This window comes from Ovis canadensis, chromosome 1, assembly GCF_042477335.2.
Source record: "Ovis canadensis isolate MfBH-ARS-UI-01 breed Bighorn chromosome 1, ARS-UI_OviCan_v2, whole genome shotgun sequence".
Classification (NCBI taxonomy): Eukaryota; Metazoa; Chordata; class Mammalia; order Artiodactyla; family Bovidae; genus Ovis; species Ovis canadensis.
Window position 1 is genome coordinate 90509314 of NC_091245.1, and position 27884 is coordinate 90537197.

The 27884-nt window shown below is 39.3% G+C and overlaps 2 protein-coding genes and 1 pseudogene across 4 annotated transcripts in view; 1 reads left to right on the forward strand and 2 right to left on the reverse strand.

Annotated features, from left to right (window-relative positions):
* CTTNBP2NL (CTTNBP2 N-terminal like) overlaps positions 1–27250 on the forward strand; it is a 52405-nt gene extending 25155 nt beyond the window's left edge. The window contains exons 3-5 of the mRNA XM_069600464.1: positions 17875–18105; positions 21641–21748; positions 22961–27250. Coding sequence (XP_069456565.1) covers positions 17875–18105; positions 21641–21748; positions 22961–24442 — 1821 coding nt within the window. The 3' untranslated portion in view covers positions 24443–27250. The remainder of the gene's footprint in view (positions 1–17874; positions 18106–21640; positions 21749–22960) is intronic.
* Positions 400–5211, reverse strand: LOC138428640 (small kinetochore-associated protein pseudogene; annotated as a pseudogene).
* ST7L (suppression of tumorigenicity 7 like) overlaps positions 11086–27884 on the reverse strand; it is a 140942-nt gene continuing 124143 nt past the window's right edge. For 2 of the 3 annotated variants that reach the window (XM_069600685.1, XM_069600610.1), the window contains exon 15: positions 16847–18248. In XM_069600685.1, coding sequence (XP_069456786.1) covers positions 18240–18248 — 9 coding nt within the window. In that variant the 3' untranslated portion in view covers positions 16847–18239. Of the gene's footprint in view, positions 12083–14274; positions 14385–15484; positions 15571–16846; positions 18249–27884 lie in introns of those variants that run through there. The other variant, XR_011259092.1, reaches the window with a different exon arrangement.

Consider the following 27884-nt stretch of genomic DNA (forward strand, 5'->3'; position numbering starts at 1 on the left):
GGCGACTTTCGCTATAGAGCGCAACCAGGATGGGACAGAATGTATTCCAAGTTTGGAGGGGGCTGCGTAGTTCCTCAGTGGTGTCTCCTGTGGAGCACCTGTCCTCCACTGTTTGCTCCTGCACATCTGAATGTGACCTTTCTCTGGCTGTGGCCATTTCATCTCCTGATTCTAGTGCTCTGCCACTTTGTTGTCTAGAAGATTGATGCAAGCTTCCTGGCCCCATCTCTTCTTAGGCCTCAAATACATACTGTGAGGTTCAGGAGAGCTGGCCAATTTGAAGGCTAAGAACACTTGCTTGAAGGAGGAACTGCCGTGCCAGCATATACTGTCCTTAATCATACTGCAGAAACTGCTTTCATTCTGAGGATGGTGAGTCCTAAAAGATGATGGCCAAGAAGCAGATGTTCTAAGGGACTTATTCTGAAAGTTTATCCCCAAGAGAGAGCCATGTGGCCACCTGCTTTTTATCATATTTCTAATAGCTGCTCCATTTCCTCAAGCGCTGTTGTAAAATCATTTACTTGACTTATATAAGGTCTGTTGTTCTTTGAACTGGGCCCTCTCGTCTTCTTTCATCTTCAGCCTTACCTTTAAGACCTGCAACTCCTCCCATCTGTTTTCTGGCTGTTTCGTTAAAAAGCTTCAGCTCATCTTGCAAAGTTTCTAACAGCAATGTAGAGTCCATGTGATCCGTAGTGGAGTCTAGGTATGTATGATACCAGGGTCTCACTGCCTGGGTTGAGGCCCTTGCCCTCCAAAACTGCCCAACAGTTGTTCTAAAACTTCTCCATTAGCTCCACCTTCTGGGTCAGGTCCTTCAGTTCTCCCTGAGTTTCAGACAACTTCTGGTGCAACTGCTGGTTGATGGCCTTTAAGAGCTGGTTCTTATGCTTGAGCTCTTCCTCTGATTTCAGTTTACTGTGTGATTTGTGGCTCTTGCTGATGTTCCTCCTGGTGGCAGTGTCTGTAGCTTTCACCTGCCCATTCTCGTGTCTTGGTCTGATGATCATTCTCTGAACCTCCTGATCAAGTTCTAGAAGCATCAGCTTCTTTGGACTTAACACGCAGTAGGCTCTTAGAAGTGTCTTGAGTTTGTGCCTATCTGGGCAGGCCACTACTTAACACAGAGGAGGGCTGCAAGGTGTATGCCATCTTAACCATGCTGGCATTGTAACAAGGTGGCATGGCTGGGGCCCAGGCACCTGCTGCTTCCACCCACAGGCCTCATCCGAGAACTACTTCCCTGGTGGCTCAGACAGTAAAGCGTCTGCCTACAGTGCGGGAGGCCTGGCTTTGATCCCTGGATCAGGAAGATCCTCTGGACAAGGAAATGGCATCCCACTCCAGTACTCCTGCCTGGAAAATCCCATGGATGGAGGAACGTAGTAGGCTACCGTCCATGGGGTCGCAGAGTCGGACACAACTGAGCAACTTCATTTCACTTTTTTTTTTTCATGTCCTTGCTATGTTTCTGAAATATTGTCTGAAAAAGAATTTCATCCCCTTTCTTACTGAGTTTCTCTTAAATCAAGTAGATTGATGTGGAGTAGCTTTTTTAGCTTTATCCTATGGCTCTTCTGGGCTTCCCTGATAGTTCAGTTGGTCAAGAATCCACCTGCAATGCAGGAGACCCTGGTTCGATTCCTGGGTCAGGAAGATCCCCTGGAGAAGGGATAGGCTGCCCACTCTAGTATTCTTGGGCTTCCCTTGTGGCTCATCTGGTAAAGAATCCACCTGCAATGTGGGAAACCTGGGTTTGACCCCTGGGTTGGGAAGATCCCCTGGAGAAGGGAAAGGCTACCGACTCCAGCATTCTGGCCTGGAGAATTCCATGGGGTTACAAAGAGTCAGACATGACTGAACAACTTTCACTCACATGGCATCTTAGAAACTAGAATTCTCTAACTTCAAATTTTATGCAGTAGAGTTTAGTAATCAAATTATTTTCCCCAATGGCAAAAGTTAATTTTAATTTAAAAATCAAATCATAAACATTTGCAAAAAAGAAACAAACCAAAAAAAAAAAAAAACCCTCTGCTACTTTAATGAACTGCTGTCCTTTAAAGCAACTTTTATCCTTTGACTTTAATGGTTTTAATAGTTTACTGGTTTCTTATGATACTTTTATCAAACAGGAAAAAACAATATGTACATTTTTTTACCTTCTGACAATATTATTACCTCTTTCCTAGGAGTAACAAAAGCAGTTAAATCATTTAAATTGCATTTTAGTATGTCATATCACAGGAAATAGACATCAAAATGATACAAATGAACTTATTTACAAAATAGAAATAGACTCAAAGAGGAAGGAGGAAATGATAAATTGGGAATTGGGGATTATCAGATATACAATATTGTGTATGAAATAGATAAACATAAAGAATAAACAAGGACCTATTGTATAGCACTGGGAACTGTGTTCAGTATCTCATAATAACCTATCATGGAAAAGAATCTGAAAAAGCATATCTATGTATATTTATCATTGTCTAATATCAACTATTTGCTATTTTCTAAGAAAAAAGTAAAAAAAGATATAACTTTTTAATCACGTCATCATTTATATTATACATTGTGGCATTTAGGATGTTTAAGCATAACGGTACCAGAAAAATAAGCACATTTACCATTTAACTGACATCTTCCAGTGGGCTGTTTTTCTTACATCTTTGAGGAAAGAAAGGCAGAATTCAGTTTGTAAAATGCTACCTATTTAGAGAAGACACAGTTGTCTAGTAGTTGGGGAAAGCTTCAGAAAAGATTACAGCAGTGGGGAATTTCACTGCATTTTTCAGCTTGAAACTAAAACAAATAAAAAAGGGAAACAACTTATTCCTGTTATTTTTACTTCCTCTTATTGTATCTTCCTTGCATGCGTTAGCCTTGTGATTTGTGATTAATCAGAGGTTATTTCTAGTTGTCCCCATAGGAGAAGAGAAAGAAAGATGAAGAGGTTGCTTCTAAAGTTAAAGCTTGTGGTCCATCATTTAGTATTTCAGTTCAGCCAGTTGTAGGAACAATTTGAAAGATAGATGGAAACTATCTTGTGTATTTGCTGAAAATCCTTATGGAAGAAAAGTATGTATAGAATCAAGCTGAGAATTTTATTATATAGGAAATTATTGCCTTAGAAAAGCACAGCAGTAAATCTATTCCACGAAACCATTCTCGTGTGTGCACAAGGATGTTCACTGCAGTATTGTTTAATACAGTATTGAAAAATATAATCAGCCTAAAATATCCATCAGTAAAAATATAGGTAAAAATATGGGTGCATAACTGATACATCCTTATTATGGAATATAATCACACGTTTTTTAATGAGAGAGCAAAAGCTATGTATTTACTGTCTTCAAAAGCTCTTTAAGACACACTAAGTGAAAACAAGTTGCAGAATAGTTTCACAGAAAATAATATCTATGAAATCACACACACACACACACACACACCCTACACACACATGTACATGCTGGCAAAATGTCTGGAAGGATGTCTATCATACTAAAAACCTTCAGAAAAGAAAGAGAAATTGGGTTATGTTTAGAAAGGACTTCAGCTTTATCTGTGGAGTTAAAATTTTATGAGAAAATAGTCATTTGCTAATGGTGAAATTAAAATAAAAGTTGTATTTCTAAGAAATACAGTGTGAGCAGTGGGATGGCAAGGAGTTAAGAACATTTACTTTTTAAACTTCAGGTAATTGATACTTCTCACAGAAATCTGTATTAACTCAAAAATAGAGTTAAGAGAGTAGAGAAGTATAGCATACCTGGGGCAAGCATGAGCTTACTACCTCTATATCCCTGATTTTCTACCCCCAATGCAGGCTAAATTTCTGACTGATTTTCAAATTCTGCCTTTGTGTAGATACCTAAAAGTTATTCTTCCAGAGGTCATGGAAGTTTCTTTCAGAGTTCATGGATTCAAATTACGTAAAGCTAACAACATATGTGTATGAAGCCAAGAAATTTTAATATCATAGCAAAAGACCTACTACCCTTCAAAGTATTTTTCCTGTCTTCAGTTCCATTATGTGTAGTTCATAATATTTCATCGTTTAATAACAACAAAAAGTATATTCTGCCTCAAAAAGTCAACTTCGCCCAGTGAGTGCTAAGATACGCATAAGTTTTAAAAAAAGTTTTAATCTAATTCAATACCTAATGTGTTCTGTTCAACAAAAGACTGAATTCTTTGGTAGACCTGATTACGAGATTATTATTTGATTCAGAAGTCTCTTGTTGATTTGAAACTTCATAAACAGAACTTCTCATATAAGTGTACCTAATAAATTTTTGTACAGTTAATGCATACTTTTTTCTGTTTTTCTTTGCACTTTATCTTGCTGTACTGCATGCCACATATCTGTTGATAGACCCTAGAAGGTTCTTCAGAAATATTTGTCATCTGAGAAAATAAGTTAAAGCCCTTTGAGTTTAACTTGAATGTATTCAAGCCTCAAAAAATAGGTTGCCACTTATTCATATTTTTGAGAAAAGAGATTTACCTAGTTTGCTATCTAAATATAGTTTGCCAACTAAAAATTGCCTCTTGCCATCTGGTTCTAAAAGAATGAAGTCACTAGACACTGCAGTCACTGACCTTCAACATACCCTGAAAGGAGTTCAGGGCAGAGATCAGGATTGAGGCACTTTGTGCCCTGGGAGAAACTGGCGAAACAGGACTTCAGGTAGATATTGTCAAGAGAAGGTTTTATGAGCCAATTTCTTGCCTCTTCTCATATGTAGAAAACTACTGAGATCATTAATGGAGACTTCTGCTCCTTATGACTAGCAGCACCCTCTGCCAAAATGTGTACCTGGTTGTATGTTTTCCCATCACCAGAATCATATATACAGGACCTTCCCTCTTACCTCTTTGGAGCATTTCCTCAGGGCTATCTGAGAGGCTCTCTCCCAGTCTGCACCCAAATAAAACTTAACTCACGACTTTCACATTGTGCCTTTTTTTCAGCTGACAAGTCTCATAACTTCACTATTGCTGATAATTTCCACTCAGTGACATTATTTACATCTCACCCCTGTACAAAGAAAGAACAATTTGTTCTTCAGACAGGAAATTATTGCTTTGTGTTTGTTTCCATATTTTTAGTCAAGGATACCAAATAATTAGGATATGCACCTTTGTTCACTGTGTATCTGTATTCAACTAAAAATTTTTAAAAGTGTACTGTTTTACCTCCATATCCTTTCCTATCAAATTGAGATCTGCATCCCCTAAGTGGTTAGTAATGGGAGTTTTGAGAGGATCAAGGAAAAGAATTCAGTACTTTTTTAAGGGTACAGCATTGCTTGTCTTTCTTCATCTGTCTGGGTATATTTACAAAAAATAATGTTTCCTACACTTTTCAACTAAGGACCCCTGTGGGCATCTGTCTAAATTACACATGTCCTTTATCTTTTGGGATATATTTCTTTATCCCCCATTTCTCCAGTGTTTTTGTTTTTGGCTTTCACAAAATATTCATTATCCCTCCTTTAGTTACTTTCCAAATTGATAGCTCTGGGTTCTTTTCTCTTTAAAATCTTCCCTTCAGTCTCCTGTCCTTCCTGTCCTGACAGTATCTTTCATCCTAGAAATCATTAAAGGAAAAGAGAACTAAAACAAAGTCTTTCTAGATTTAGAATAGAAAGTTTTCCTGTTCCTTATGGATTAAAATGGAGAAAGGGTCTAGGTTATCCCATTCCTGTCTTCAGTAACATTTAAAGTTTCCTAATGGTATCAACACTCTTTAAAGTAAAAACAAAAAGGAAGGGCTTATGTATCTCCAAACAAAGATTTCCTGTTCTGATCCCAGGCATATGCTAATCCCTTTCCATGCACTTTTATCATGAAGATAAAAGTAGTCTTGGGTCAGAATCACTTGGAATTAATAGTAGCAGTGATCAACTTCCACGTGCTTGGTTTCACTATATATTCAGTGCCTTACTGTAGTGATGAACATTACCAGTTCACATTTTAAATTATTATTAAACACCCCACAATGCACCAAGAGCCCACTTTTTACTTTTCATTCCTGACTTCTTTACCCCTTTCCTCATCCTTTTCTCTAAAAAACAGTCCTTTTCTGACTGGAGTCCTAAGCCAGCTGGTTCAAACTGAGTAGTAACTAGCTACCTCCCTCCGCATAAGGCTTAAGTGACAATAGAAATTGCCATCTTCCTGTCCTCTGACTCGTGATACAGAGCTTGTTAGAATGTATAATTAGCACTGTCCTTGCTTCTGTCTGCCTGCCCTGACATCTTGTTCTCACTGAGGTGTGGTTCGCAAACCATACTGGTCCCCTTTCTTCGTTCCTCCCTGTCTCTGCACTCCCTTTGACCAAACTCTTACTATTTACTTGATACACTTAATTGTGAACACTATTACTTCTCAGCCAAGCAAGAACCCCTTTCCCAAGGCCTTACATTTGAGCAGCTTGTTTCCTGTCATATTTCCCTGTAGTATTAGTCTGTGTCTGTAATTGAAGAATCTTGCTTCAAATCAGGTTGATAGTTAAGACCTCTGCCACAGTTATACATCTTCAAATCCTTCCGCCTCAGAATCCCCCAACTAGAGAAAGAAGACACCCTTACACATCTTATTTATGCGCTTTTTTTTTTAGTATTTTACTGCTGAAGTTAATTTCTACATTGTCTGTTAATCCATAGTGAGTAAGAGAGCCAGAGCACGTCTCTAATAAAGATGCTTTCAAAGCTCATAGTTGCTTAAGGTGTCACAGTTACAGCGTGCAGCCTGGGTCTCCTTATAAAATACTTTAGAGACAGTTTTTGGATAGTGTGACCCTCCCCCCAACTTCATGGTGTTTCCTGTGATTCATTAAGTTGCTGATAGTCCCATTTATCTGCCAGAACCCACCCACTTCCAGGGTTGGCCTTTTCCTTCCTACTCCTTATGAGTGTAAGGTCTGAGTCTTAGAAAGTTCTGATCAAACAAATTGCACTTGGTGTTCCTTTAAACATTAATGGTATTGTTTAGAAAGCATTCAATAAGCAGAAACAGCTTGTTTATTTCTGCTGTCAGGCCTTCAACTTGTCTGGCAAATTTTAAGCTCTTGAAAGCAGGGGCTTAGTCAAATCTACACCCCCCCAACATCACCCACATCACTTAGCATAAAAGTACCCAGCAGACATTAAACATTCAATGTAAGGATTCAAAGCATGTGCCTGTGAACCAGCCATATGTCCAGAAAATTTTCTGATTTCTCCAATGCCATTTTTTTACCTTTTTTTAAAATATAAATTTATTTATTTTAATTGGAGGCTAAACTACTTTACAATATTGTATTGGTTTTCCCATACAGCAACATGAATCCGCCATGGGTATACACGTGTTCCCCATCCTAACCCCCCTCCCACCTCCCTCCCCATACCATCCCTCTGGGTCGTCCCAGTGCACCAGCCCTGAGCACCCTGTATCATGCATCAAACCTGGACTGGCGATTCATTTCACATATGATAATATACATGTTTCAATGCCACTCTCCCATATCATCCCACCCTCGCCCTCTCCCACAGAGTCCAAAAGACTGTTCTATACATCTGTGTCTCTTTTGCTGTCTCACATACAGGGTTATCGTTACCATCTTTCTAAATTCCATACATATGTGTTAGCATACTGTATGGGTGTTTTTCTTTCTGGCTTACTTCACTCTGTATAATCGGCTCCAGTTTCATCCACCTCATTAGAACTGATTCAAATATATTCTTTTTAATGGCTGAGTAATACTCCATTGTGTATATGTACCACAGCTTTCTTATCCATTCGTCTGGTGATGGACATCTAGGTTGCTTCCATGTCCTGGCTATTATAATCAGTGCTGCAGTGAACATTGGATACATGTGTCTCTTTCAATTCTGATTTCCTCTGTGTGTATGCCCAGCAGTGGGATTGCTGGGTCGTATGGCAGTTCTATTTCCAGTTTTTTAAGGAATCTCCACACTGTTCTCCATAGTGGCTATACTAGTTTGCATTCCCACCAACAGTGTAAGAGGATTCCCTTTTCTCCACACCCTCTCCAGCATTTATTGCTTGTAGACTTTTGGATAACAGCCATTCTGACTGGTGTGAAATGGCACCTCATTGTGGTTTTGATTTGCATTTCTCTGATAATGAGTGATGTTGAGCATCTTTTCATGTGTTTGTTAGCCATCCGTATGTCTTCTTTGGCAAAATGTCTGTTTAGTTCTTTGGCCCATTTTTTGATTGGGTCATTTATTTTTCTGGAATTGACCTGCAGGAGTTGCTTGTATATTTTTGAGATTGATCCTTTGTTAGTTGCTTCATTTGCTATTACTTTCTCCCATTCTGAAGGCTGTCTTTTCACCTTGCTTATAGTTTCCCTGCTATTTTTGATTGTCTAACCCTAGTAACACAGGCTTTTTTTTTTTTTTCACATTTTGTATATTTGATATTAGGCGAAACTTCTCCAGCTTTGTAAGCTTTTATAACGTTCATCAATTTAAAACAGTAATGCTGATTCCTTATCATTTCTTTCAGAATTTACATATTTATTATAGCTTAAACTGCTTAAAATTATAGATTTAGGAGTTACACTTCTTACGTTCTTCTTTCTATTCTAGTGTTTTTCAGACTTTTTTGACAGGGACACCGAGTCAAAAATAGACTTTGCATCATGACCCAAGGGATATACCAACACACACACTTGCTCTCCCACACACACCTCTATATTCTCATGCCAAAAGAAAAGTTTCTTGAAATAGTGCTCATAATGTTCAGTGCTCTGTGATGTTTTCAGTTCTGTTCCAGTTCATTTTTAAGCTGCTGATCATGACCTACTAAATTGCAGTTCATTCCTTTGACGGACTGGGGAATATCTGTTTATGTGTATTACTCTTTCAGTTAACATACACAGTACTTACCGTATACCATTTACTGTTCTTCTCCACTACTTACCTGGCTTTGTAGCCTTGGGAGAGTCTCATATTAATGGTCAGTTTCTTCTACAAATTAGAGATACAGTGCTGTCTACTGTAGAGGAAGGCTGTTAGGATGAGACGAGCTGTGTAAAGCTCTGAGCACGCTGCTCAGCAGGTAATAAGCTCTCCAGTGTGAGCACCTCTCGTTTCTGCTGTTGTTATTGCTATTAAAATTACTTTGGTTTGAACTTCCCATGTTTCTGAAACACTATATATTATATATAACTTAATTTTACCTTTAATTCTCATTATATATATTTTTAAACTAGAGGTATATTTTAGGTCTAGTGAAATGCATCGATGTTAAGTGTTGAATTCAGTAAGTTTTGACAGATTCCACTCCATTTGACGTATACTCCTATCAAGACAAACATTCTAATCACACCAAAAAGTTATCATATGCCCCTCCCTGGTCATTTGTCCTCCTTGTATCCAGGTGTAACCACTATTCTGATTTTCTTCACTGTAGATTAGTTTTGCCCATTAGAACAGTCACACAGAATGTGTTCTGACACTTTTTTTTGTTTGATATAATGATTTCAGGTTCGTTAGTATCATTGTATGTATCAGTAATTTGTTCCTTTTCATTTCTGAATAGCCTTTCTTTTGGGGGGTTGTGGGGGTCTTTGTTGCTGCACATGGGTTGTGGGGGAGTGGGGGCTGTTCTTCATTGCAGAGCACGGGCTCGGAGCACGTGGGCTTCAGGAGTTCCAGCACACAGGCTCAGCAGTTGTGGTGCATGGGCTTAGTTGCTCTGCAGCATGTGGGATCTGCCTAGATCAGGGATCAAACCCATGTCCCCTGCATTGCCAGGCAGATTTTTATCCTCTGTGCCACAAGGGAGGTCCCTGAATAGTTATCCATTGTATGAATGCATCACATTTTATTTTTATCTATTCTACTAGTGATTGATATTTGTTTACAGTTTAGGGCTATTATGAATAAAGCTACTCTGGATAACTGTGTAGAAGTCTTTGTGAATATATGTTTTCATTTCTTTTAGACAAATACTTAGAAGTGAAATTGGAGGTAGGCATTTTCTAACTTTATGAGAAACTTTCAGGTTAATTTCCAAAATAATTATACCATTTATACTCCCACCAGCAGTGTGCGAGTATTCTAGTTACTCCATACCTTTCCAGCATTTAATGTTGTCCGTCTTTAATTTTAGCCTTTCTAATGGCTGTATGCTGCTGCCGCTGCTAAGTCGCTTCAGTCGTCTCCGACTCTGTGCGACCCCATAGACAGCAGCCCACCAGGCTCCTCCATCCCTGAGATTCTCCAGACAAGAATACTGGAGTGGGTTGCCATTTCCTTCTCCAGTGCAGGAAAGTGAAAGTGAAGTCGCTAAGTGGTGTCCGACTCCTAGCGACCCCATGGACTGCAGCCCACCAGGCTCCTCCGTCCATGGGATTCTCCAAGCAAGAGAGAGTGGGTGCCATGGCTGCGGAGTAATATCTGATTGTTTTAACTTACATCTCCCTGATCACTAATGAGTTGAGCATGTTTTCATGTGCTTTTTGCCCATTCATATTTTATTTTTAGGTCTGTAATCCATTCCTGCTTTGTATGGTATGAGGTAGGTGTTGACTCTCATTATATTTTAAGAGATATATGGTTCCCTAAATAAAAGAGATTAAGCTCTAATACAGCATTAAAGATTATATTTTCAAATCCTTAATTTATATTTAGACCGTTAATTTGTTCAGGTCTTATAGAATTCCTTACACATTTTCTTCCCCACTTAAAAAAGTTGTTTCTGTAGACCCAGTCCAGAATGTATATGTAACTTGTTTCAATCACATACATAGTCTATAATAATAAAACAGAACAAAGAAAAAAACTCAGCACACTTATTTCAATTTCGTTAGTTTCTCAGGACTCTCTGGAATTTGAACGTTAGAGCAGCTACATTATTCTGTTTACCCATATTCTTACTCTATCAGTAAGTAGTCTACTAGCTAGAAGTATTATACTTGTAGTTATTTGTACTAAACTTACCATTTTTAGTCTTCAAAAGAATTTATTACACTGGAGTCAGATAATAATATGATCCTCTGAATTGATGTAAATAATTGCTTTCATAAATATCTGTGGATGCAAACTGACTCCAGGAGAATTTCTTTTTTCTTTTTTTTTTTTTACCAGCATGATGAACGTTTTATTAAAAAGACAAGGGGAATCTTTGAAGCTCGTTCTACTTCAAAGTCAGTTTGCTAAATATATAGATCAGTGTTACCTTAAGTGATTATACTCAGTAAATTCTAGATTTTCAGTTCAGTTCAGTTCAGTCCAGTCGCTCAGTCGTGTCCGACTCTTTGCGACCCCATGAACCGCAGCACGCCAGGCCTCCCTGTCCATCACCAACTCCTGGAGTTTACCCAAACTCATGTCCATTGAGTTGGTGATGCCATCCAACCATCTCATCCTCTGTCTTCCCCTTCTCCTCCTGCCCTCAATCTTACCCAGCATCAGGGTCTTTTCCAATGAGTCAGCTCTTCACATCAGGTGGCCAAATTATTGGAGTTTCAGCTTCAACATCAGTCCTTCCAATGAACACCCAGGACTGATCTCCTTTAGGATAGATTGGATCTCCTTGCAATCCAAGGGACTCTCAAGAGTCTTCTCCAACACCACAGTTCAAAAGCATCAATTCTTCGGCGCTCAGCCTTCTTCACAGTCCAACTCTCACATCCATACATGACTACTGGAAAAACCATAGCCTTGACTAGATGGACCTTTGTTGGCAAAGTAATGTCTCTGCTTTTGAATATGCTGTCTAGGTCAGTCATAACTTTTTTTTCAAGGAGTAAGTGTCTTTTAATTTCATGGCTGCAGTGATTTTGGAGTCCCAAAAAATAAAGTCAACCACTGTTTCCCCATCTATTTGCCATGAAGTGATGGGACCAGATCCCATGATCTTAGTTTTCTAAATGTTGACCTTTAAGCCAACCTTTCACTCTCCTCTTTCACTTTTATCCAGAGGCTCTTTAGTTCTTCCTCACTTTCTGCCATAAGGGTGGTATTATCTGCATATCTGAGGTTATTGATATTTCTCCTGGCAATCTTGATTCCAGCTTGTGCTTCTTCCAGCCCAGCATTTCTCATGATGTACTCTGCATATAAGTTAAATAAGCAGGGTGACAATAGACAGCCTTGACATGCTCCTTTTGCTATTTGGAACTAGTCTAGATTTTACTAACAGCAAAAAAAAAAAAAAAATATTGACCTCACTAAAATGATGAGTACAGAAAGGCTAAGACATCAGGAAAGAGGCTGGAAAATAAACATCTATTATATGTCTTAGGCCTAAGGCAAAATACAGAGAATGTAGGAAGAGAGATGTATGATAAGTGCTTTTCCCTTCAAATAACTTAAAATCTAACAAGGATGAAATAAAAGACAGGAAAGTGAGAAATGTTTATAACAATGTAAGAGATAAATACCGATTGACCACATTATATAATATGTCAAATACTAGTTCAAGATTGATTGCTAACTAAATAGAATGTTATTGATTATCCAGGTTCCTGATATATTTTTAGTGATGTGTTGTTACTTCTGAGTTATCTGGGATTGGTAAATTTTGTTTTGCTTTTAATGAAGATTTCCTAGCCTGATCCAGTTTTAAAGAATCATAAATCTGTGGAGTTGAGTTTAAGTCATTAACTCTAAAATAAAGGAAAAAGTATTCTAAACTTAGCTATTGAAAAAATTAATTCATATTTATTATACTTACTTTGTGTCAAGTACAAGAGGAAGCATTTTTATGTTAGTCATTTAATTTTTATAACTATAGGTATATTTGTTACCCTCATTCTACAGAAGAGGAATCTGAGGCACAGAGAAGTTAAGGTCGTTGCTAAAGGTAACAAAGAAAGTAATAGTGACAGGATACAATCTCAGCTCTGTTAGACTCTAGAGCCCAAAAGTATTAAAGAAAATAAACACATAGAAACCCAGATTTGAGAAGACAGCATTTATAGTTAAGTGGAAGGAGTATTCGGTTTTCAATAATATTAGAAATTTTTTTAAGTGATGAAAATTTTCTCCTTGTTCCAATGATAAATTTTGTGCCATATTCCAAAAATTAAAGCATAATTCCAGTGAGGCTAAATCCTTTTTTATCAGTATTGTCCAACAGTAAAATCCAGTTTTCCTTCAGAAAGTAGAAAGGAGCTTCCAGAACAAAGGGTATACTTATAATATCATTATCGTCTTTATCCAGAATGGTTACTTTATTTCCAGTTGCTCAGACAGCTATTTATAGTTTATTAGGGACTCCAGAGTATAAATGATTTAAGATTAATAGAACCAAACTGTGTGTGAAAACAATTCTTTTTCACATGCTTTTGGTAACATTAACAGAAATCATTGTGGAATCCTCTTGTTTGTCTTTCTGATCCTTAGCACAGATAGTTAAAGGCATAACGTTTATATTGCTGATTACTTTTATAAGTATCACTTCAGAATTGGTGGTAAATGGCAAAGATGCATATCCTAATACAGTTATGATATCAACCTGAGTCTTGAAAATAAAACCTTCTACTTGAATATAAGCCCTCAATTAAATAAATGGGCCATAATTCTTCCACCTTTACATTTGGGACCACTTCTTATGTTGGTGATTATTATCCAAAGAATAAAGAAGTTGATTTCTTATTTTAAGATCGAAATATATATAATTTATACTATTATGTATTATTAACTATTATTTATGTATATATATATTATATATACATAATAATTATTTAGCATAATAAATTATTTATTATAGAGAGAAAGTAACTCCTTCATATTTCTTTTTGTAGTTTATCATAGCAAAGCTGAAATTTTTGAAGAGCAAGCATGGCATATCCAAGGATACTATGTGGTTTTAAGTTTTCAGTAGTGGAGTGTTTCATTCGGCCTGTAACAGTAAAAATAAATGAGTAGTAGATGACTAGTATGTTTTGTCTGCTGTAGTAATATCCTCTATTATTGAATCTGTCTAATCAGCCAATTACTTTATTGTTATCTAGAATTAAAGATCATTGTGTTTTCTGACAATGTAGGAATTTGTGTTCAGTTAAAATACATATTGTCACTAAAGTGAAAATAATGAAATTGCAAGGAACTGACTGGTTTTAGCAGCACTCCTGATCTCTTCCCCCTAAAAGTGAAATCTAGATCATTTTAAAGTTCTTATAAAATAGCTGAGATATCATTAAAATATTAAGCTCAGCCTTGACAGATTTTAGAACAGGTATTTAAGTCTAAATTTTGACTTGAAATGTGAAAGGTAGTGGTAGCATGTGTAGTCATTCACCTTGATAGCCAGCTTCGAAGATGGCCCTCAATGAATGATCCCGCTCCTGATAGTCACACCATTAGGTAGTCCCCACTGGCCATATTTACCAGGGTTGGTCTGTGTGGTTCCTAGAACACATCAGAAATGATGGTGAGTCATAAGACAGAGACTTCCCTCTTGATGTGCCTGTGTCTGTCTGTCTCACTGTCTCACATCACTTGCTCTGTGGGAAGGTAGCACATGCTCGGGGACAAGGCCTAACCCAGCAACCAAGCTTGGAAGTGGATCCTCCAGCCCTACTTATACCTTCAGATGCCTGCAGTCCTGGCCAGCAGCTTGACTGCAATCTCATGAGACCCTGAGCCAGAACTACCCAGCTCAGCCCTCAACTCCTCCAAGACTCCTGACCCTCAGAAACTGTATGAGATTAAAAACAGTTCACTAAACATTTAAATTGGGGGTAATTTGTTAAATAGGAATAAATAACCATGTGAAGTGAAGTGAAGTCGCTCAGTCATGTCTGACTCTGCAACTCTATGGACTGTACCCTGCCAGGCTTCTCCATCCATGGGATTTTCCAGGATGAATACTGGAGTGGGTTGCCATTTCCTTTTCCAGGGATCGATCCCAGGTCTCCCACAATGCAGGCAGACTCTTTACCATCTGAGCCACCAAAGAAGCCCAAATAATCATACATACTTCCACTAAAGCTCTTCTTTCATTTATCAAATAATAACATCTATTTTTGTTTATTTTTGTTGTTATTATTTAGGTTGTTAAGTGTGTAACCCATCCAATTCACTTGACTGACGCATTAAGTTGGTTGGAAAATACTATATTCCATCTCATTTTCCAATTCACTGTTTGGTATAATAAATACAGAATTCACTTTTCCCATATTCGGGCCCTTATTAAAATATACTTAAGAGAATTGTTTCATGATAAGGAACCTTTTTTCAATTATTTCACAGATTCTTTTCACTTATATTGAAGCTACCAATTTTATATAACTTGTAATTACTGTACAAGTGATTATGGAATTACAGTGAACTACTTCAAGAGAAAACAGACAGCTTGATAGCTATTCTCAGGGAAGTCTGAGACCTCACCACAGAAGCTCCGAATCCATTACTTGTAACCCTGTGATGCTTATTAATTCTACAGGATAATAACGGTGTGGGTTTTAAAAAGTCATAGTTTTAAGGGTGAGTTAACTATGTACTCAAACCTGAGAGGAGCTTCCCAGCAGATCTGATATCAGTCTTGAATTGTACTCCCAGCTCTGCTCTCCCATACCACTTTCTCCATGGTGTTCTGAAAAGGAAAAGGTCATAAAAATATTCAGGTTCGCTTTTTCCTTTTTGCCCTACTAAACCAATTTCAGTACCAATAATCGTTTCTTTTCCATAGCTAATCTTACAGAAATAGTAATCATGAGTAAAAGATGTGACAGAAGACTGGGATTTCAACTCCTTAAAGAGTTTTTTTTTCCTCTCTTACTTCCTTTGTCTGTTTTGCTAAATAAGGATTTGCCATAGATAGAAATAGCCACAGATAGAAACTTTCATGGAATCCTGGATTATCAATCTCATGTTGTTGTTGTTTTTTTCAATCTCATGTTTTTATATCTGAATTTAAAGAAACAGACGTTCTTCATGAAAACATTGATGAGTCACATTTGTTTGACATTAATGCTCTTATATACGTAATTAAAATTGGCTTTTTTGTCTACTCTTGCCATGATTTTTTAAAAATAATAGGACTTCCCTGGCAGTCCAGTGGTTAAGACTCCCAACTCCCAATGCAGGGGGCATGGGTTCAGTCCCTGGTCAGGGAACTAAGATCCAGCATGCTGTGAGGTGCAACCAAAATAATGATGGTGATGATGATAAATAGTTTTGGAATTGGTCTTGTCTTTCTCCATCCTAAATGGACTTGATTTTGAAATTTTTGAAATTTTACTGAGAATTTTCTTTTTAATTTGGACCTCAAAATAGGATTCTGTCTTTTAATTTACATGCTCACATGTGCACGCATACATACTTGTAATAAGGTTAGGGGGTTAGTTAACAGTAACTTACAGCAACAGATGAGTTTCAAATTTCTAGTATACAGATATCCAAATACTCCAATAATGTCATTGCTTAAGATGGTTGTAGTCAAGCCAGAAGTAAAACCCAGGGCTTCTAACTCTGCTTTGAGCATTTGCCAACCGGTACCAATACAAATTTGTAACTCAAGGCTAATTCCTGAGTCTTAAACTTTAACAGTCTCTATTGAAGAAGAAGGCATCACATGTTCAGCACTGAAACCTGTTTCTGTGTCAAAGAAACCCATGTTCACTTTATTTTCTTGAGGGTTTTTGTTCTGTTTTTTAAGCATGGTCATTGGATTGTGTATTTTTCTTTTCAAATGGGTTCCCACTTGTGGGTGGTGGTAGTAAAAATATATATGTAGCTCCTGATAAAATAATTTTTTTAATTGAGAAATGACAATAGTTTTTGTAACTAGATGTCATTTGAAAGCTTAAATTATACAGTACTTTGCTGTGACTTTTGAGGAAGTTTCCTCAACCCTCTATGAACAATTCTTTTTTTTTTTTTTTGTAAAATGTCTTAGGAAACATTTAAATGTCTGTTTACATGATTGTTAATGTCCTTTATTCACCTGCACATAATATATGATGCTCAAATGAAATAGTACTTCAAATTTTTCCTAGCAGGGACAAGAGGGTAGCTTAAGAATCTCCTTCGACTGCCTTCCTGACCATTTGACCTGACTTGGTGCCCAGGACCAAAGCCCTAGGCCAGGCTCCGAGCACCAGTCCACATTCCCCGCTCAAGTTCCCCAAGCCCTGAAGGAGACAGGATGGAGATGAAAGACAGCAGCCGGACGGAGGCTGGAAGAGGGGGTGGAGGGATTCTGTCTGCAGCCCTAGTGCCGAGAGCCTCCACCCTCTTGACCCATCAGCAGTCGAGTGAAGTTCTATGTGGAGAAATCACAACCAGTCCTCGATTATAATGTAGAATTATTTTTAGCATCCTTTACTTACCTATGGTCACCTTGTTAGGTCTCTAAGTCTGTAAACTCATAAAGATATTACGTTTACCATATTTTAGAAATGCAAATGCCATAACTCAGCAAGGAAACATAAGATATACCCATTGGTAATACAAGCATTCATAAGCTGAGGCAGTAAGCATGGCAGTTCAGGTCACAGACTTTAGAGCCAGGCTGCCCAGAGGGGTTTAAATCCCAATTCTGACAACTTGCTAGCGGAGCAACCTGAAGCAAGTCACTTGACCTCTGCATAGTAATTTACTCATCTGCAAAATGGAAATGATAGCACCATTTTAAAAGTCAAAGTAAAACTTAAGGTAATCTGAATCTGAACACTTGGATCAGCATCTAACATGTAATTAGCACTGTATAAGTATTTGTTCTCATTAGTATGCTGTGCCCCTATTCTGATGCTGTATCTATACTTAGATGGCCCATCTGATTTGTAGTCCACAGGTTACTTCATACCAACATCACCACCTTTGATGTCTAACTGCTAGCAAATCCCCTCTTCAGTAATATTTGAAAGCAAAATGCTTATTTTTCCTTCTTTCCCAGGCCCAACACAGAGATACTTTCATTGAAGAACGCTATGGAAAATACAACATCAGTGATCCTTTAATGGCGCTCCAGAGAGACTTTGAAACCCTGAAAGAGAAGAACGATGGCGAGAAGCAGCCAGTGTGCACGAACCCGCTCTCAGTTCTTAAGATGGTGATGAAACAGTGCAAGAACATGCAGGAGCGCATGCTGTCGCAGCTGGCTGCTGCTGAGAGCCGGCACCGCAAGGTGGGTGACGCTGACACGAGCCCGCAGGCTCCTGTGACAGCTTTCTAAATAGTGCCTGATACTTTTCTTCCAGCTGCCAGGTCTCATGGTAGTTCAACTGGGAGGTCTCACAGGTGTCCAAAAAAAAAAAGAAATCAGCTTACCTAGGAGCCAGGAGATAGAAAATGCAGGTTATTCCAAAGGTTAAATTTAGGGAGTATGTCAGACACATTATTTTAGATGACATTCCTTCTTGATACGACACTCCAAAACACTTGGTTTGTTTTTTCAACTCTTGATCACCCAAACTTTGGCAACAAACTGGGGCTTGACCAAGCCTTGTAGCTGAACAGAGTGTTCTCTATTTGCTTACTTAAGTGATAAATAGAAAGATTAATAGGTATTTGGGTATTTGGGGAATGCTGTATCAGAGAGAGAGAATTTACCTGACTGTAAACTTACAAGCCAATAGATTATTTTTATTAAATTTCTGGTTTTGAGTTTCATTGCATTTTACCTCTCATGAAACCATAAACAGTCCCTACGGTTGTTTACCTTAAAGCTGTTCTCTATTAGGAATGTGTGTGTGTGTATGTGTGTGTCTGTCTGTCTGTCTCCAGGTCTTACAGCATCTAAGATAGGACCTGTGCTTTCCTCTACCTCATCTCATAGGAATTCTTCTAGTGCTTGTGATTTCATTCCCCGACTTGTCATTTATAGCTCACATTTGGCCTGGAAAAGATGCTTGGCTAGAATATGCATTTTTAAGAACTGTTGGTTTAGATTTATATCAACAAGGTGGGGGGACATCAGTGCATTTAGTAGGAAGTGTTTTATTCAGAAAAAATTGGGTTAGCAGCTGCAGTTTGATAGATCTTCGTTTACTTTATGGTTACCTGCTTTAGAGAGCCATCTGCTTAAAGTGCATCTGACAAAGTGCTTAAGGTCTTAGGTCTTGCCCACAATTTTTCTTTCCCTTCACAGAGTCCAAACAAAAAGCCAGAATGGGAGTTCTTAACCACAAATAGGTCTCAGATGTTCCATGACCCCCCAGAAAATACAGTGAATGCCAAAATTTATGCATTTTATAGAAAATGAATTTTTTTTTCCTATCCTTACTAGAATTCTCAGAGTTCTCCAAGACCCAGAAAAGTTTAACCTCTGGTTTAGACTGAAGTAATCTGAAGACATTTATGCTCCAGTTTAAAAGATGTCACTGAGTTAGGGTTAGTTGCCTAAATTTGGGGGCTTTTACATATTATGAGAAAATCTACACAACATCTTTATTTAATAGACAAGCCTGTTTTCCACTTCATACCTAAAGTAATTGAGTGGTACTGAAGGGCTGGATGGCTATCAAGCCTGTTGAAATAGTGTTGGGATAATTTATGGTCCTAGGTGATTGGGGAGAAAAAGAGTTAAAAATTTCAAGATTTCCTAATACTATATTTCAGTGTAAGATAGCATTAAATGTTTTAAATCACTGCCTATCTATTCTTAAGTGTTTTATCAAAGTAGAACATTGACTTCATTAGATATCACATAGTACCTAGAGGCTTATAATTAGCATGCATATAGTCCCAGTTTTCCTGAGAGAATTCCAGTTTAAGCCTGGTGCCTTGGCAGAGTTGTTAACGATACCCACTTTGGCTCTTAGACATATTAGTGATTTAAACAGTGAATTACATGGTTACTCTGCTTAGATCAGCCCTGGGATTTCTTTGGAAGGAATGATGCTAAAGCTGAAACTCCGGTACTTTGGCCACCTCATGCGAAGAGGTGACTCACTGGAAAAGACTCTGATGCTGGGAGGGATTGGGGGCAGGAGAAGAAGGGGACGACAGAGGATGAGATGGCTGGATGGCATCACTGACTCAATGGACGCGAGTCTGAGTGAACTCCGGGAGATGGTGATGGACAGGCAGGCCTGGCGTGCTGTGATTCACGGGGTCGCAAAAGGTCGGACACGACTGAGCAACTGAACTGAGTCTACCTCTTCCCATTCCCTCTCTTCCTCAATATTAGAGACAACCACTTTTCTTCTAATGTGTTATTTTGTTAGCTAACTTCCATATATTTTTTCCATATTTCTAACTAATACATTGCTCTCTCACTTTATCAGATAATTTTAGACACTTATATTTACTTCCTTTTATTATAGATTTGGATTTTTTAGCACCCCACTTCCCTTTCCTCTTCACCCTGCCATCTTCCCAAAATAAAAATAATCCTCTTTCCTCACCTTTATTCTCTGTCATATCTGTTATTACCAAATCTGGAGACTGTCACATTCTGTCTCTTCAGAGTATAAACATCTGGTGTATTCCGGGGCGGTAGATGCCTGGCTGGGCATTCTGTGTACAGGAATCAGGTTGAAGGGACAGGTAACTCTTGAAAATACACACAGCTGGACCTAGTTCCCTTGTCTTCCATCCCATACCTTACCTCTTCTCTGCAGTGTCTGCCACCTGCAGATACCCCTATGTCTTTTGGGTCCTACAGGGCAAAACAGCTTCCTCCCTCATACCAAGTAGCTACCATCCCTCCAGCCTCTTTCTTTCTTCAGAATATTAAAAATTTGTCTGCCAAAGTCTCTTTAGGGTTTTTTTTTTCTTTTCATCCCATTTCTATAATTTTAGACGCCTCTCTGGAAAGGAGAAGCCAAAATCTTTTTTTAACCAGAAGGAAATAAACCAGAATGTTTTCATTTTCGTATTTAAAGAGGAGTCCCAGAAAGTCTTCTTCCTCCATTCATAACAGTTGTTATTGAAGACAAACGATGAGAAATGGCCATGGGGATGGCAGTGCTTTGGCTTGGGGAGGTCTGGGCCAACCCACCTCTGAATCATGAGCAGAAGCTATGAAGAAATCCATAATTATTGGAATAGTATGCAGTTGTAGGCAGGATTATGTGGGGAAGTGCCCCTTTAAACCTGTACCCTCCTTAAAGTTGGGCTTAATTGCTTGGCACCAGGGTAAGTGGAATGGGTAGACAGTTAATTAAAAGGCCTTCTGAAAAATCTCGACTTCAGATCTCAATAATTAAGCCTTCTCGTATGCAGGATGAAGTCTAGAGAATCTTTTTACTCCTTATCTAACTGTATATAAGACGTATATAATAATTAAGCAAGACACAGTTAGGATGTCACCTATTTGAAATGTTTAATTTCAGGCTTCATTCTCTGGTACCTCCAGTGATTTGAGCATCACGGGGAAAGCCTCAGCTTTCAGTTTTCCATGAATCTGCCTTACTTCACCTGTCCCCTAATCCCAACAAACTTATTAATTCTCTGAAACCTTTTCAGTCCCTATAGCTAATGAGTTCCTCTTTTCTGTTTACATGCCACTTTGTGTGAGGTAAAGTATATATTGTATTTTTTCTAGAACATATCTTTCACCCTTCTAGACAGTGTGCTCTTTGATGGCCCTGACTAAGATTTACTTACTTATTTATCTATGGAATATGATCTTGGATGTTTAGATAGGCACTTAACTGTCACATCGTATTCTAAGTGTGAGTGCCTATATTTGGAAATGATTTTTTAATTCTTTAAAGGTAATCCTAGACCTTGAAGAAGAAAGGCAGAGGCACGCACAGGACACAGCTGAAGGCGATGATGTCACCTACATGCTGGAGAAGGAGCGAGAGCGGCTGACTCAACAGGTAATTAAGGTGGAAGGGCTCGGAGCAGCATTTGCCTAGAGTAGCATTTCCTGAAGATTATTCTGCAGGGTATAAATTGGTGTTACTCAAAAAAAAAGGGCTTTGTGATCAGATAACTCTGGGGATTACTGTATTAAACAAAGTTAAAGAAGCTTCCCTGGTGACTCAGATGGTAAAGAACCTGCCTGCAGTGCAGGAGACCTGGGTTTGATCCCCGGTGTTCATGTTTGATCCAGTGTTCATGCCTGGAGAATCCCATGGACAAGCTACAATCCATGGAGCCACAAAGAGTCAGACACGACTGAGCAACTAACAAACAAAGAGGTTTCTAACTTCAATTGTTTAGACTTTGTAGTATGCCAAAGCATGCTGTGAGTCTTCAAGATTAATATAGGGTAATCTGTGTTTAGCAAATCTATATTTTCATAAAATCTGTTAATATAGATCATTCACTATGGACCATCATTCCATAGAACACACTTTGGGCAACACTAACTTTGAACTCTCAAAACTTTTTTTGACTTAGGACTCCTAGTAAAAAATACATTTTACATCACATACACATATATACATACGCTTGAAACAAAAATCTCATTAAATCATACATAACCCTTACTGCTTATAATACACATTAATATTTTCACTTCTGTTTCATTTGTTCACATCCTTAATGGCTCACTAAATGGTTTCTCCATCCATTCATGGGTCTCAGAGTTTGAAAAACACTGACTAATAGGGTTCCTTGAACCCTTTCCCTCTCATTTTGTTCTTTAAGTAGGGTTGGGATGATGGTTAAAGCCAATGGCATTTGTGTAGAAAAATGATTCATATGCAGCTACTTATGTTTGTTTGTCTTTAAGACCAGAAAGAATTATTACTGAAGCTTTAAAGGTTTTGTTTTCATCAGCATTCATCACAAAATCCAGTTTATATGGCTTTCTGCTTTCTGTTTTGATTGGTTCTAATCCTCTGAACTTTCCACAGACCTAGAACACAATGATAATTCAGATTCCCACTAATAATCCGGAGACAGTAAGAACTAGAAGTGGCTCCTAAATCATCAAAGCAAGATTAAGTCGTCGTGTGTACATTTTTACGTTAGGTGTTGTAATACTTAAGAAATAGTTGATGTAAGCACATGGCATGTAACAGTTGTCAGTGTCTCTTTGTTTCCTTACTCTAATCCAGATGTGTGGTGGCATTCTTTTGCAGTTGGAATTTGAAAAGTCCCAAGTGAAAAAGTTTGAAAAAGAGCAGAAGAAACTCTCCAGTCAGCTGGAAGAGGAGCGCTCCCGCCACAAGCAGCTGTCCTCCATGCTGGTCCGTGAGTGCAAGAAGGCCACCAGCAAGGCCGCGGAGGAAGGCCAGAAGGCAGGAGAGCTGAGCCTGAAACTGGAGAAGGAGAAGAGCCGAGTGAGCAAGCTGGAGGAAGAGCTGGCCGCCGAGAGGAAGCGGGGCTTGCAGACGGAGGCCCAGGTGGAGAAGCAGTTATCTGAGTTTGACATTGAAAGGGAACAACTAAGAGCAAAGCTGAACCGAGAAGAGAACCGGACCAGAACTCTGAAAGAAGAAATGGAGAGTTTGAAGAAGGTGGTGAAGAATCTAGAGGCTTTGCACCAGCAAAGTGGCCCCAGCGAGCAAGTGAAGAAACCAGTAACCGTGTCTAAAGGCACGGCAACTGAGCCACCCGTGCTAGTGTCTGTATTTTGCCAAACAGAGAGTTTTCAGGCAGAGAAGACACATGGGGGCAGCACAGCCAAGGTGGCGGCCAGCGAGCTGCCTGGTCCCACCGCTCCCACTTACTCTTACGCAAAAACCAATGGACATTTTGACCCAGAAATGCAGACTACCAAGGAGTTGATTGCAGGCAGCAATGCAGAAAACCAAGTGCCTCCACGAGAGAAGCCTGTGGAACTGGCCCAAGAAAAAGCAGTGGAGAACGGCGGGTGTCCTGTGGGAATGGAGACACCAGGCCCAGCGCCTAGTCATCTGCCTTCCAGCGGGAGCTCACCATCTCCCAGCAGCACTGCCTCTTCCTCTCTCACCTCCTCTCCTTGCTCGTCACCAGTACTAACTAAGCGCTTATTGGGGTCATCAGCTAGCAGCCCTGGCTACCAGTCATCCTACCAAGTAGGGATCAACCAGCGGTTCCATGCAGCTCGGCACAAATTTCAGTCCCAAGCAGATCAGGACCAACAAGCCAGCGGGCTGCAGAGCCCTCCATCCAGGGATCTGTCCCCCACCCTCATAGACAACTCTGCTGCCAAGCAGCTGGCCCGAAACACGGTCACTCAGGTGCTCTCCAGATTCACTAACCAACAAGGACCGATAAAGCCCGTGTCTCCTAACAGCTCTCCCTTTGGCACAGACTACCGAAATCTGGCCAGCACTGCCAATGCGAGAGGTGACACCAGCCATTCACCTACTCCAGGAAAAGTGTCCAGTCCTCTGAGCCCCCTGTCTCCAGGGATCAAGTCCCCCACCATCCCCAGAGCTGAGAGAGGAAACCCTCCACCCATCCCACCCAAAAAGCCTGGCCTCACTCCCTCTCCATCCACTACCACGCCCCTGACCAAAGCTCACTCCCAGGCATCCTCTTTGACCACTGCAGAAGACCTTGGCAGCAGCTGCTCTTCTAATGCTGTTGTTGCCAATGGCAAGGATGTTGAGATACTTTTGCCTACCAACAGCTAGTGCCTAGGAGGGAGTCTCTGCGTTTGACATTCCATCAGATTTCGTCCAGGAGCTCAAGAGTCAAACCATTGAGTCAGATCATGTTATTTATTTTGATCTTAGCTGAAACCGTCTTATAATACATTTAGTGTATTTCACCTTTTTGTATTTTATAAGTAGAAACTAAGTAGTTTGGAATTTTATGATTCCCATCTTTGTGCTAAAGCTAGAAGGGCACCTCAAAGACACCTAAGCTTCACAGTCACCATCATGTTATGATGGAGAAAGCTAACTGAGTACCAGGTGGTGATTTGCTGTCTGTCTGGAGACTCAAATCACTCAACACTCATTTTGAATTATGCGGAAGTGGTTCATGCAGATTTTTTTATTCCAGATGAACATGTTTTAAAAGTGCCTGAAATTAGACTGCCATATGAATGTGATTCTGCAGCAAAAGCACAGAATGGATCATTTAACTGCAAAAAAAAAAAAGAGATCCTCTGTGAATTCTGAATGTTAAAAACCAACACTGCTTTAATCCTTTTACTGTTTTAATACAAGCTTTGTGTTCAGAAATAAGGCTGCATAAGTAGAATGGGAATGCTAAAGGTGAATGAAAACTCACCACAAAGTGAGCTTTATAGAGCCCTTGAAAACCCTCCTGAACATTAAGCAGTTGGGGTGCTGATTTTCTTGTACTTTGGAAAAATTTCATCACTCCCAGTTTCCTGCATAAGTTCTTGAATAGAATGAAATCACATCTCCTTCAAAAATGTCTTCAGGCATCTACTGTTTTGTAAGGAACTTGTTGCTATTACTTGAATAGGAAATGGTTACTCATTCTGTGTAAAAGTTTTGCAACAGAATGAGATCTTTATTCTGTAATCCAAAAGCAATAACTTAAAGTTCACCGTCTTTGTAATATTATGTCAGAATTATACAGGTTTTAGCCAGTTGTTCTACACTTACTCTCCAAGCTGCCAGCACTTGGTGTCCCTATCTGTGGAGCCAAACTAACTTTTACCTAAATGAAAGTATACATATATCTGTATAAATACACACCCCTTTACGTGTTTAACATACACACACTTAAACACATAAATATTAGTGTGATTGTATCTTTGGAGTTTGCAATATAGTGTAAAGGATGAGTAGAAATGCATGTTAAGATTACCTACCAAAGCAACTAGATGTAGCTGGGACCCAATCAAAGAAAGAATCTCGTCCATGGGGAGGGGGAAATTTCACATGAAATCATGTCCATCATGAAGACAAGGCCAAACCAACCCAGTGTCACAAAGCTCAACTGGTCATATAAATGAGAAAAATCAGTCACTCACTCAAATGACGTATAACAGCTGGGAGCAGTGAGAGCCCTAGTAAAGTGAAGTGCCCATGCCCCGCTGAAAAGGGCACGTCCTGTGCCGCTTCAGCTGCTTGTTGCTACGTAAGAATGCTAGACCAGGGTTACCAGCTCCTAAGATTTTTATGAAATCCAAATTTTCATGAGAAGCATTCTCATTTTTAAATATCAAGAACTGATCAAAATATTTTTAAAATACTGCTAAACATTTCTGCAGCTGGATTTAGCTCACAGGCTGCCAAGCTGCAGCCTTTTTAATTCTAGAAACTTCTGTCATTTCCATCACAGTGAGTTTGTGTGGACAAAAGCCTCCAAACTTTCCAATTTGTTGGCTAGCACAACCAACAAACTCCCTAGAGTATAATGACTGTCCACCTCAGACATGGTGGTTACCTGATTTTGTGTCCACAAGGATGGAGAGATCTCACATACATTGTTCTAGTCAACACTTAGCCAGCAGCCAGGGCTTCCCTGGTGGCTCAGTTGGTAAAGAATCTGCCTGCAATGCTGGAGACCTGGGTTCAATCCCTGGGTTGGGAAGATCCCCTGGAGGAGGGCATGGCAACCTACTCCAGTATTCTTGCCTGGAGAATCCCCTTGGACAGAAGTGCCTGGTGGGCTACAGTCCATGGGGTCACAAAGAGTCGGACTCAACTGAGTGACTAAGAACACAGCACGACCTGTTATGATTTAAACCTATTTCCTCATAACCCAATATGAGTTGATGGGAGGAAAGCAGGTGATGGAAATCAAGATGAATCACTCTGGAGTACACCGGTGTCTGCACAGCTTATGGTTTGACTAAAGCCAATGCATCAAGGAAAAATGAAAATACTGGTAATGCCCTAGCATGTCTACCAAATGATAAAGAGGTTATCTTAAACTTCCCAGAGCAGTCATGCATTAAAGTTTATTCTCGTGCATTGTCACACGAACTGGAACTTCTCTAAACAGGAGGGGGGCTATAATCCCAGAGTATTGTTACCTCTCTTGCTTTAAATGGTAATCTTACAAGTTGCATTGTGCTCTTCTTTTGTTTTGGCATAGATATATATAGAGAGAGAGATACTATAAGGAAGTTTATTTCTTAGAAAGTGCACTGAATAATGTATTACTTTTACAGTGTAATATGGGGGTGGGGAAGTGCAAAAGAAATGTGTATTTTTGCTAGTTGCCTATCTTCTGAGATAAACAAGCACAATACTGCAATGGATCAAATAATCCAATTAGGTATTATAGATTAGTATTTAAGTTTGCCGTAGACTGTGTGTGTGCTAAGTGAAAGTTCCATGATTCCCAGTTCTGGTCTTAACCCATGTTGCGAGAGCTGTTCCTGGCCAACAGATCATAATGATGTGCAGCACATAGCGCAAGCACTAGTTATTAACACCTGTAAAACCAAATGTACCGTGCAGAAGTCTTCATCCATTTTTATAGCAGACTACATTAAAACAACTTAAACCATACTGTCTGGGCAGAAGCAGTCTTGTTTGTACCAAGTGGAGAATGCTGCACAGCAGGGCCCATTTTGTTGGGGGAGGAGCAGATTGGGAAAAAGGGACCACTGGCTCCTGGCTTCAAAAAGAGCAAACGAAGATACACGACCCATCCAGGTTAGACCCCAAAAGGACATGGGACATTGGTTTTCCTTAGAATCTTGAAGCTGAGAGAAGCCTTCACAATAGTCCAGTCTATAATTTTTAAATCATTTGGGGGTTCTGGACCTTTTGAGAATCTTAAGAATAGCTGGACGCTGTCCCCATAAAAATATATATGCTTATGTGCAAAATTCAGTTGATGGCTTCATGGCGTCCAGAGACCCTAAAGCCATCCCTAAATCCTGTCCAGTAAGATAAGAACGCCTGATCTTGTCCAGCCCTCTCATTTCACAGATGACTCATGACTCTGGTCTTGGTCCAATGCTATTGCTGCTACGCTGTTAGCAAATGCAAGTGTAGCCAGATAAGAGCATTTGAAAATCCTTTGATGTACAAAAGATGTTCACACAGTGTGGTGGTTTACATATCTACATTCCTAGCATTTAAGCCAATTACTGGTTATATCCATTTTTCAGCAAGTACTACCTGGGTCGAGAAGATC